Below are 12757 nucleotides of genomic sequence, written 5' to 3' on the forward strand. Positions count from 1 at the left end.
GACACTAATCTCTTCTGACTCATTAAAAAACTGATAGAATACATTATAAGGTGGGTCTCAATATGAGAAAGTGTCAAAACAGATACAGGGAAATATTATCTAAAATATTTGAGATGATAAGCTATATGTATTAATTGAAAGATAGTAAAGAACCTAAAACTATTTCCAAGACATGATAATGCAAGGTGCTGCTACATTCGAAAAGATCAAGATAATATGGGAAACCAAGAAATACACTAGGAAAAAAATTCAAATTTCCTTCTCTTACCCACATTCATGATGCATCCACATTGAGAATAGCATGAGTTACACTGGTCACATCATCTCAAGAAAGACACAGTAGAAATGTAGACAGTCCAGAAAATGAAACTAAAATACTAAACAGGATCAAAGGAAATGCTACCACAATAGAAAAAACGAACTTGATCATAGCCCTGCTGGTGTGAGCACATGTGTCATAAAGTACCATAAAAACGATGTATCCCTTAAACTTGAGAAGAAGATGAGCCTACAACAACTTAAAGGAAGTACTACTTAACTAGTACACAATAAATTAATGGGACATTTTACCCCCAAAAGTTGAAATCACAAATATAATTTTTTAAAAGATGAACAAAGAAAGGAAGATCTAATACAGGTACTTCAAGGAAAAGATTTAGGATATATCCCTACTTTCAGATGCTGAGATCCTGAATCAAATCCTTGAAGTACATGCTCCATGCCTCTATGAAAGGCAGACCATGAGTATGATCTCCATAGCAATTTTTCCCATTTTAAGCAGGAGATGGGTGGGAGTAGCATTCAAAGCATTTGGAAGATGCAAAGACCCATGCCACAAACTCTTTGCATATGACTATCAAAGCCTATTTTCATGTTTACAATAAAAACCCAACAAAAGAAGAATAATTCCTGACTAAAAGGGTAAACAAAATTTAAGCAGTATGCCAGTCTTTATACATGCACAATAAGCCTCTCTCTACTGGGGGCAGGGGACAGGGGAGGGCAAGTGGAGGAGAAAGAAGCAGGTGAGACAAAACAAAAACGTCTTTAAAAAGTACAGTTCTAGGCCGGGAGCCATGGCTCCCACCTGTAATCCCAGCACTTTGGGAAGCCGAGGCAGGCAGATCACAAGGTCAGGAGTTTCAGACCAGCCTGGCTAACATGGTGAAACCCCGTCTCTACTAAAAAAAAATACAAAAATTAGCCAGGCATGATGGCATGCACCTGTAATCCCAGCTAACTGAGAGGCTTAGGCAGAACTGCTTGAACCCGGGAGGTGGAGGTCGCAGTAAGCTGAGATTGCACCACTGCACTCCAGTGCAAGGCTCCATCTCAAAAAAAAAAAGTACAGTTCTAAATAAAAATGAAAAGTACTGCTAAAAATGTTTTCTTGGCACTTAAAGTGGTTCAAACGATTCTCCTGCATCAGCCTCCCAAGTAGCTGGGATTACAGGCATGTGCCACCATACCAAACTAATTTCTGTATTTTTAGTAGAGACAGTTTTCACCTTGTTGGCCAGGCTGGTCTTGAACTCCTGACCTCAGGTGATCCATCCACCTCAGCCTCCCAAAGTGCTGGGATTACAGGCGTTAGCCACCATGCCCTACCACTCCATCTATTTTTATAGATACAAGCAAGTAAGACCCACAGAGATTAAGTGACTTGCCCAACATGACACAGCTAAGTAATAATGGAGAAGAAACCAGAATCCAGGTGTTCTGCATCTTAATGCAAAATTCCATTAACTTATGCTGTTTCTTGAGTTTCCATGTTAAGCTTAATTTTATTAAATATTTCAGATTTTATAATATTTACTCATTGTCTTTTACCTTTTTAACCAATATTATAAATTTGGATAGTACTAAAGCAGAAATAATGTAATGATTTTTAGTCTTAATATGTATCACAAAAATTAGTATAAACAATTACTTATACCTGATATTAATATCCTTTGCTTATGTTTATCAGCTCTGACTTTTCCTTTTAATGCCATTTTGAAGCAATCCTGATTTCTAATTATAAGACCCATGAGGCTCTGTGTTGCAATATAAATTTGTGGACTCATCTAGTATGCTCTCAATAATGGACAACATGAGTCAACTTAAAAATTATACCCTAAACAGTAATGGAATAAAGAATAGGAATTGTAAAATATCTAAATTTGATTTTTTTACATTACTTTGAATTCCTTCCCCCAAGACTTACAATTAATCAATCAATAAAGGAAGTAGTAGAGAACCATAGTAAGATAATACCTGACAGCCTCTCTTTTCAATTTCCATAATACATTTCTGTATCAGAAGGGGCACCATCAGTCCTATATTTTCTTTCTCTACAACTTTTTGAATATCAACTCCAAATATTATTGGTTCTTGGTTTATGTCTAGTCCCTGAAGAGAATTCTCCCACTGTTCCATAAGAGTCACTTTCACATAAATAAGACCTCTAGGTTCAAGTTTGACAGCCAATTGATGAGTCTTTGTCACTCTAAATAAGGCAGGAAGAACAACAGTTCCATGACAACAAACTCGATTTTTTCTTGGAGTGGGTTCCCAACTGAATACTACTAGTTTCAAATGTTGTGCATTTTCAATTTCTATGTTGAAAGTGTGATCCATGTCTAAAAATGTTGTTCGACATGTGAGCAAAGCTGTTCTTGCTTTGTTTACTGAATCTACCTGAATTGCACAAAAGACATCTTTTGAATCTATCCGAGGTGGTTTTAAATCCTCAGCACCATAGAAATGTACACTCATGAGCCCAGATATGTACTGTGAACACTTAGGTTGATCAGAAAAGCTATAATGCCTAAAAGCATCAATGTCTATTTCATTCTTGCTACAACTATTTGAAATTATTTCTTTTCCTCTTCCAAATTTGTTTTCAGATCCATGTTTGCTAGCTTTAGTTATAAGTTCAGGTGAGTCTCCATCACTAAGGTAACCACCTTTGCAGGAATACTTAGAACTCATAGAGTTTTTCTTCTGGTAGTTGTGCTGGGAGGATACACTGGTATCAAGATGGTATCGGCTTATAACATTTCTCTTAGCAGCTGTGGTTGTGTTCCCAGAGGGCAGAACATCAGTATGATGAATTTCTCGGCAGTTATATTTAGACAAAGAAGGAGTGTTATCTGGACTGTTTATATAATTCAATGTTCCCTTAACACTTAGCTTTCGGCTAAATTCTGGCAACTTTTTCATTTTCATGGAAAGTTTCCTCACAGTTCGTGGAGATTTTATTTTATCTGGCAAAGACCAATTAATTGAACTGCCTTTTTTCACAGGGCTAGGATTTGGAGAAGATGGTTCTATAATTCCCAATTCAGTATTATTTGTAGCAGCCAGGATCCCTGAACCTTGAAAAAAAAAGAAAGAAAGAAAAATATATTATAAAGCAGTATGTTTTGATTTCTACTTTTATTCTTATTTTATAAACCATCAACTAAACAAGCTCCCACATAGGCAGAAATTCTTCTCTTATTCATCTTAATGGGGAGATTTCATTAGAAGTTCAGCTCAACTTCCATCGTGATACTCAAGCAGAATACTGCATTATCCCAATTATTTAAAATTTAAGTTAATTTTTCATACTTTGTCTATTTCTTATAGAGAAAGCTCTAATAACCTCACATCAAAAACTAATGTATGTAACACAATATTTCACAATTAAAATGAGAAAAAGTATTTATTCATTTTAAAAATCAACAAATGATCTTTCTTTAAAAAGTACTAATATTCTCCCTCCACCCCTATGTGTCCCAATGACAAATAAGTAGTTTCTTTATAGAGAAAAACCTATTTTAAGTATGCCTACAGGGCTTTTCTAGTAAGAAGATAATAGAAAATGGAGTGTTTGATAAACTGGATAAAGCATCCCCTTGTACTAAAATTATAGTACAATTCTACTGGCTTAATAGTCTGAAACATTCTAGAGTTAATCAGGGTCCTGCTTTAGTCTATAAACATCAATCTGTCTATTTTATCACAGCCTAGAAAAGCTATCCAATATATTAAATTGCTTTAGATTAAATACATTATCACATTAAAAAATTTGACTCTTTTTAACATATTGTAAGTAATTTCTACTGAAGTCCTTAACTAATTATTAAAATGAAATACTGTACATGATAGCAACTTCTACTGCAGATAAGACTGAATTTATTAAAACCAAATGCTTTGTTTTTATAAACCCCAAGAGCCAAAATATTACCAAATTCCACAGTCGCTTAAAATGAAACTACAACTATACTAATCAAATCACATACTATCTTTAAAAAGAAGGTACAAAGTAAAAATCTTTAAATATAAATTTATGAACTAGGCTAGAGTCGAGTGAAACTGGCATACTCCTTCAGCACCTAGAACAGTAACTGGTACATAGCAGGAACTCAATATTTAGTGAATAAATGAATAACCAATTGTTAGTTGCCTTGTAAACTGGCAAACTTTGTAGAAAATGCAATATAGAAATTAACAATAATAATTACCAGCCATAAACACCAAGTAATGATCCTGGTAATTGTTCTGAATGAAGTAAAAAATATTATGAAGATCACTGCAACAGCACCGGAAACAATCTATCAACCCAGCTAAATACTGTACTACAATGCTTGAGAAACAATACTACTCTACATGTAACAATGCAAGATGAAGATACCAAGTAAAAATAGCAAAAATAAAAAATAAAGTCCACTATGATTGCAACTACATAAAAGATACATATATGTCATGGTGGCTCACTGTTACCCCATTACTTTGGGAGGCTGAGGCAGATGGGAGTTCAAGACCAGCCTGGACAACATGGCAAAACCCCATGTCTCCAAAGATACAAAAAAATTAGCAGGTGTGGTGGTGAGCTATAGTCCCAGCTACTAGGGAAGCCAAGGTGGGAAGACTGGTTGAGCCGGGAAGGTCCAGTGTTTCCCAGGCTGGGAGGCTAGCGAGCCGTGATTGTGCCATTGTGCTCCACCCTGCAAAACACAGCAAAACCCTGTCTTTAAAAAAAAAAAAAAAAAAAAAAAATACATATATATCCGGAAGTTAATCAGGAAAAAACAAGTCATAATTGTATTAGGATGAATTAGCTTTCCAATTCTCTGATCAAAAATTATTTTGAAATTCAACCATTTTCTTTGCCAATTTCTCAAGAGCTTTCTGCCAATATTGCTAAGAAACAGATCACTTTAGGTAATGGTTTTTCCACCAAAATAAAACAACAAAAAAAGACGACTTATAAATAAACTGTCTATATATTTCCTTTGGTCAATTTAGGATTTTTGACCAAAAAATATTTTAATTATATATTATAATCATATATTTTACAATATTAAACGAAATATTTAATATTTATAATATATATTTATTTTATAATTATAAATATATTTTAATTATATATCTATGAGAAGAATGACAGTAAAAAAGGAGATAGTAAAAAAAGCAGATATACCATACTTTTAAGTTATATTTTTTAAAAAAAATGTTAGTCTTTCCAGGTTCACAATTTGCCACAAACATTAAAAAAAAAAAGTTTAAGGATAGTCACTTAAATCAAGGTGTGTGTCACTTCATGAACACCAACTTTCTATCTTTGCTTTTATCCTTACACTCTCTTGCCTTCTCTGAACTATTCCATATCCATCACTGTGATACTATAGCCTTCCCTATCACTCCACCCTGATCACAATCTGCATGGCAAATTACTATTTTATATAGTATTTATTTCTCTCCCCGTCCGGACTACAAAAGAAGCACACATTCGCTCTGGAGAATTATCCTATAATTAGAAATGCACAAAGAAAAAATTTAATTACCTTCAATCTCAACACTCAGAAAAAAATAAAAACAAATAAACAAAAAAACACTTAACATTTCCAGGATAGCTTTCAGCTTTTCTTTCAAAATTGCCATCATATAGTACACATTGTTTTGGAACTTGCTTTTTCTCTTAATATACATTTACTCTACCTTTCTATGTCCCTGAGAAAAGGTTTCAAATGTAAGTAGTTTATTTGCAAAATACAGAAACAACAGCGAGGGAGTTGAGAAAATTCAGCGGAAAATTCAAGCTGAATTATTAAGCCTGCTATCACTATGGGCAACTGGAGCTTGACCTCATGAGAAAACTCTGGAAAACAACATAGAATATGAACTCAGAATTATTCTGCCCAAGGGTTGAGGGAGCTGAGGTGGTTCTATACCAGCTCTTGTCAGGCACTGGTTGAGAGGCACGCCCAGGCTGCCCTGCAGAGAGATTCTCTAAGACTTCAGAGAAAGTCCTTAAGCAGAGATGAAGATGTTGGTGGCTGGAAATAAGCTTCTCCCATTTAAAAAGTAAGTAATAAAACCCAAGGGATATAAGACAAAGCACTGACAGCATCTCCTATACCCCACATCTTTAAATATTCTGCATCATTTGAAATTCTGTAAATTAAAATGACTTGATATAAAACAGAACTGCTTTCTATTCTACACTTGATATTTGCAAGCAAATGTGCCTTACATTCTGTTTCCTGCGTACTGTGTCAGGGACTAAAAGAAGCATATCAGAAAATTAAAGGCAATTTTTGCAGATCAAAAACTTTTGAATATCTGCAATTTCAAATGGGTTAACCTAATATACATAAAACTTCAATTATTTCATTTTTTCAGTTCCATAACTACTGTAGCACGTATTTTCACATGGGTCAACTTAATCTACATAAAACTTCAATTACTTCATTTTTCAGTTCCATAACTACTGTAGCACCTATTTGCAAGGGCCTTACTTCTACTTCTCATTTCTTTCTCTCTTCTCTCTTTCTTTTGCTCATGAGGAAACTTAGGCATAACAAACACAAACTAATGACCACTGATACACTAAAAATAAAACTTTTCAGCTGCAGCCAGGCCAGGTGTAAATGAATGAATGAATGAATGAATGAATGAATGAAGCAAAATAAGACTTACTTTTTCTTCAACTCCCTATGATTTCTTGCTTCCAACTAATAGACAAGCAATTACTATCTCAAAGGATTGGCATATTAAAGCACACTGGACTATAAAGTCAAGTCTGTGGCCAGGCACAATGGTTCACGCTTATAATCCCAGCACTTTGGGAGGCCAAGGTGGGTGGATGGCTTGAGGTCAGGAGTTCTAGACCAGCCTGGTCAACAAAGCAAAACCCTGTCTCTACAAAATAATACAAAAATTGTCTGGGCATGGTGGCAGGCACCTATAGTCCTAGCTACTCAGGAGGCTATGGTGGGAGGATCACCTGAGCCTGGACGTCAAGGCTGCGGTGTGCCATGATTGTGCCACTGCACTCTAGCCTGGGTGGCAGAGTGAGACCTTTTCTTAAAAAATAAAATAAAACAAAGATCAAGTCTGTGATAGTAATAATTAAACCAGCATGTACGTTAAAATGTTTATAAACCTTTTTGAGTTTTATTTTCATGAAAATATATTCACAAGAAAAAGTATAACAAACATCTTTTATATTTAGTTTTAGCTACTATCAAATAATTGAAAAATGGAAGAAGAAAGAAAAGACAGATATATGATCATTTTTACCTGCAAAAGATTTCAACATAGGACTGTCCTCTACCATTATACCTTCTTGTGTCTTGTGTCCTAGCCTTTGCTTGTACTGCTGCACAAATTCTGTGGAACGGGCAGGATCCATAGGATTCATTCCATTTGACCATGTGCTCTGACTGTCACCTGTATGTTCGGAAGAGCACAGCGAGTCTTCAGTATGCTGCTCTGCTTTCATCAGGTCACTGCCAGACAACATGCTTAAATTGACAGCAGGGAGCTTCAGAACAGCAGAGTCAACCTCACCAAACCTCAAGGCACTTGACATACCAAGGTCATCATCCTCAGGAATGGGGTTGTACCATATTTCTCCTTCATCATCTGCATCATTTTCCTCATTAAAATCTAAAGCACAGTTTTTCGATAATGAAGAGTTTGTAGCGTTACATACCACATATGTACAGTACTCTTTAGATGATTTGAGGAAAGACTGTGATAGCTGATGTTTAGGTAGAGGCACAGGTGAGATGGATAAATGACTTCTATCTTGGCATTTCTTATTTTCTTCTTCCAGATTAAGAGATCTCAGAGTACTCTGATATAGCCAATTGCGTTTCTTTGAAACAGTGATGCTGTTAAGTGGCTTATGACCTCTGAATTCAATATTATCCTTCAGATCTTCAAGTTCTCTTCTCTTCATTGAAGACCCATAGGCATTTTCAAATAAATCTGTTGCAAAGATAGAATAGAAGGTAGAATACAATGTTGGGTATATCAGAAAGACACGTCACTTCAGCCCAGTTATTTAAAAAAATTTTTTTAAACAAAAAGTAACAACAATCACAGAGACTAAAATTGAACTAGAAAAAAATTGAATTTTATATATAAATATGATTTATATTATTTAGAAATCAAACTGCTAGTATAAGTGTCAAAGAATTCTAAGAAAAAGGATATACAAACTCGAAGACTGCCTTTTTAAAAACTACAGTGCTAACAAAGCCTTACCCTAAGTAAAACATACCTTATAAAAAGCTTATATAGAATGCTTTATACATAGCATACCTCTAATCAATATTTGAATACGTTTCCATTCATTATTACAACTACCAGAAGTCCTTAAAAATATAATATTCCTCCTACCTTTTCACACAAAGATTAACTTTCAAACCTAACAAGAAAGTATGCGTTACTGACATTAAAATGTCAACATAACATTGGCTTCCTATCCATATAACACAATAGCACTTTATGTAGGGTTTAAGTTCTAAATATCTAGGGCAGAACTAAAAACAAAAATCCCTTCAGAAGGCCCCAGATTAGAAGCAGGTATGCTGTCTCACAATATGCACTACACAGCTATTATTTCTTTTGGCCAGGCACAAACTTAAGCAGCAGGGAAATAAGAATGAACAAAACAATCCCTTCCCTTAAGAAATTCACAGTCCAAGCCCTGCGCGATGGCTCATGCCTGTAATCCCAGCACTTTGGGAGGCCCAGGTGGGTGGATCACGAGGTCAGGAGTTTGAGACCAGCCTGACCAACGTAGTGAAACCCCGTTTCTATTAAAAATACGAAAATTAGCACGCGCCTGTAGTCCCAGCTACTCAGGAGGCTGAGGCAGGAGAATAGCTTGAACCCAGGAGGCGGAGGTTATGGTGAGCTGAGATCCCACCACTGCACTCCAGCCTGGGCAACAGAGTGAGACTCTGTCTCAAAAAAAAAAAAGAAATTCATAGTCCAATGGGAGACCTCAAATGCTTAGATATATGCATATCTTAAGTAAGACTCTATAAATGTATACATAACATTAATTTCATATAAAGAGGAAAATATTTTGTGTTTCCAGAGTTGTAAAGCAGGCTTCAATGACAATCCATAAGCTAAGTATATAACTATCATCAGAATAATAATTCACCATACATAATTAAAACCACATTTGTAAAAATCTAAGATCATCTCAGGTTTCTAAATTATGGAATTATACGGTCAACTCATCTTATTGGCACAGCAAGTAAAATATAATGGTCTAGGCCAGGCGCGGTGGCTCACACCTACAATCCCAGTACTTTGGGAGGCCGAGGTAGGCAGATCACAAAGTCAGGAGATCGAGACCATCCTGGCTAACACGGTGAAACCCCATTTCTACTTTAAAAATATAAAAATTAGCCAGGCGTGGTGACGGGCACCTGTAGTCCCAGCTACTTGGGAGGCTGAGGCAGGAGAATGGCGTGAACCCGGGAGGCCAAGCTTGCAGAGAGTTGAGATCGCGCCACTGCACTCTAGCCTGGGCAACACAGTGAGACTCCATCTCTTAAAAAAATTAAAAAATAAAAATAATAATGGTCTAAAAATAGAGTGATAAAACACACTAAGCTACAAGGAGCTTAATAACAACCAAAAAATCAGATTTATGTGTAATCAAGGTTTTCAATAACCTCCCTTCTAAAGAAATCTAAATGTCCAGCCTGGGCAACATGGCAAAATCTGAATGTCCAGCCTGGGCAACATGGAAAGACCCTATCTCTACAACAAATTTAAAAATTAGCCAGGTGTGGTGGCACACACCTGTCATCCTAGCTACTTTGCAGGCTAAGTTGGGAAGACTGCCTGAGCCCAGGAATGTGAGGCTGCAGTGAGCTATGATTGTGCCACTGTGAGCTATGATTATGCCCTAGCCTGGGCAACAGAGTGAGACCCTGTCTCTTAAAAAAAAAAAAAAAATTAATTTTTCTTTCAAAAAAATCCTAAACATGTACCCAAACAAGCAGATTTGTAATAAATAAATAAATAAATAAATAAATAAACAAATCTTAAACACAAATTGCAAGTCACATTCAATTCCAGATGCAGGAATTAGACTAGAAATCAGAAGGGAAAGAAGCTCCCATGAATACCTACTATGCCAGGCATTGATTTACTCCACAAATGAGTGACTATTATGCGGCAGGCATGAGAGATAAAGCAGTAAGGAGGCCCCCAACCTCATTTAACCTCTAGAACAATCCTATGAAACAGGTATGATTACCATCATCAGCCTCAAAGAATATGAGAAATATGGTCAAGTCGCTAGCCCAGGATTCAAATTTAAGCCTATCTAACCTTAAAACCCATGCTCCATTCACTATGCTACCCACAAACCACACCATGCTACCCATACCATGCTACCCACAAACAGTACAGAAGCAGGCAACCCTCTCTGAACATGGGGGTATTCATCTCAATTTATCTTATAAATTAAAGTGGTTGCTGGTAAGGACTAAGTGAAATAATGTTCAAAATACTTGAAAAACTATAAAGTTCTATTCAAAAACGTCAAATAACTTGTTCAAGAGCACCTTGTTGGTAAATGGAAAAGGCAGCACTCAAACTCATTCTGACTCCAAAGTTTGTGGTGATATACCTAGCCTACTATAAGGGAAATTCAAGAGTCTTTCTTTGGTTCTATCTCCATTACACTTAAAATTAACAACTGAAAAATCAAAACATACTCAGCAATCACTGGGCTTTCTGGGTTTTCAGTGATCACATGATTTTGCCAGGTGCACTGAAATCTAAATCTATTTCACATTTAAGTTCAAATCCAGTATTACTTAACAGTATTTCAGACCATCACAGGATATTATAGTTTGACCCAATTTAAATTTGAAGCAAACAGTATAAAATTACATTACTCATAATGGCTATGAGCCACATCTTATTTTATCTTTTTCTCAGACATCTCTTAGAAATTCCAAATTTTTATATAGCTAGACACATTCATTATTTTAAATCTTAGTGTAGTTTTCCGACGTACACTATAAATGAGTCTTTAAACGTGCTTCTACTACATTGCAAGGAACTGCAATGAGAAAAATAAAGCTACCAGTATCCCATATTTAAGCAAGTTGATACTTCCATTGATATAATCATTTAATGAAAGTATAATATTAAAAGGAATTATTTTTTTTACTAGATGGGGTCTCACTCTGTCACCCACGCTGGAGCACAGTGGCACTATTATGGCTTGCGGCAACCTCAACCTCCCAGGCTCAAGTGATCCTCCCACCTCAGCCACCCCAGAAGCTAGGACTACAGGCTTGCACCACCACAACTGACTAATTTTTTTTCTTTTGGTAGAGACAGGGTCTCACTATGTTGCCTAGGCTGGTCTGGAACTCCCAGGCTCACGTGATCCTACTGCTTCCCCGCCTCCAAAGTGCTGGAATTATGGTGTGAGCCACCATGTCTAGCCACTATTTTCAATGAAATTACAAACCACAAAAGCTTGAATCCATTCACTCTGCTATTGCCAAATATTTTAAAATAAATGATGCTGAACTTTAAACTTATAAATGGCACGTTATTACAATTTATGTTATGTATTATAAATATATAATATTACAAAGGCCAAATAAATTTATTAAACTGAATTAATCAACACATTATTCAAGATAATAAACTTTACTTGAGCAATTATTTATAAACTATTTAAAACATTTTTATCTCACTTAAATTAAATGGATCCATATGAATGTAAATTCATAGATATGGAAAGCTATTTGCAATCTTCCCTCCCATTTAATGCAACAATTAATGTTTAACCATATTAGCATAAATTTAGGAGTTTTAGCTTCATATATATGTAAAATATATATTATTTACAAATTATAAATTTTTTTGAAGAGACAGGGTCTCACTGTTGCCTATATATTATATATAAAATATATACAATATATAATAAAATATATTTTATATATAAAAATATAACATATACATTATACACACACACACACACACACACATATACATTGAAAGAAGGTCCAGCCAGGCACGTGGCTCAAGCCTGTAATCCCAGCACTTTGGGAGGCCGAGATGGGCGGATCATGAGGTCAGGAGATTGAGACCATCCTGGTTAAAATGGTGAAACCCCGTCTCTACTAAAAAATACAAAAAAAAAAACTAGCCAGGCGAGGTGGCGGGCGCCTGTAGTCCCAGCTACTCGGGAGGCTGAGGCAGGAGAATGGCGTGAACCCAGGAGATGGAGCTTGCAGTGAGCTGAGATCCGGCCACTGCACTCCAGCCCGGGCGACAGAGCGAGACTCCGTCTCAAAAAAAAAAAAAAGAAAGAAAGTCCAAGTAAAAATATAAAAATAAGTATGCAAAGTTACAAGGCAAAAAAGTCCTTAGTCTCTTGCAACTATGCATGTTATAATTTTCAGATTCTAATTAAAGTTATTTTACTTTGAATCTGTAAGAGAAA

General features: G+C 35.8%; 1 protein-coding gene across 1 annotated transcript in view; it reads right to left on the minus strand.

Annotated features, from left to right (window-relative positions):
• SYDE2 (synapse defective Rho GTPase homolog 2) overlaps positions 1-12757 on the minus strand; it is a 41465-nt gene that overhangs the window by 22572 nt on the left and 6136 nt on the right. The window contains exons 2-3 of the mRNA XM_025400838.1: positions 7552-8244; positions 2257-3359 (exon numbers count right to left, since the gene is read on the minus strand). Coding sequence (XP_025256623.1) covers positions 2257-3359; positions 7552-8244 — 1796 coding nt within the window. The remainder of the gene's footprint in view (positions 1-2256; positions 3360-7551; positions 8245-12757) is intronic.

This window comes from Theropithecus gelada, chromosome 1, assembly GCF_003255815.1.
Source record: "Theropithecus gelada isolate Dixy chromosome 1, Tgel_1.0, whole genome shotgun sequence".
Classification (NCBI taxonomy): Eukaryota; Metazoa; Chordata; class Mammalia; order Primates; family Cercopithecidae; genus Theropithecus; species Theropithecus gelada.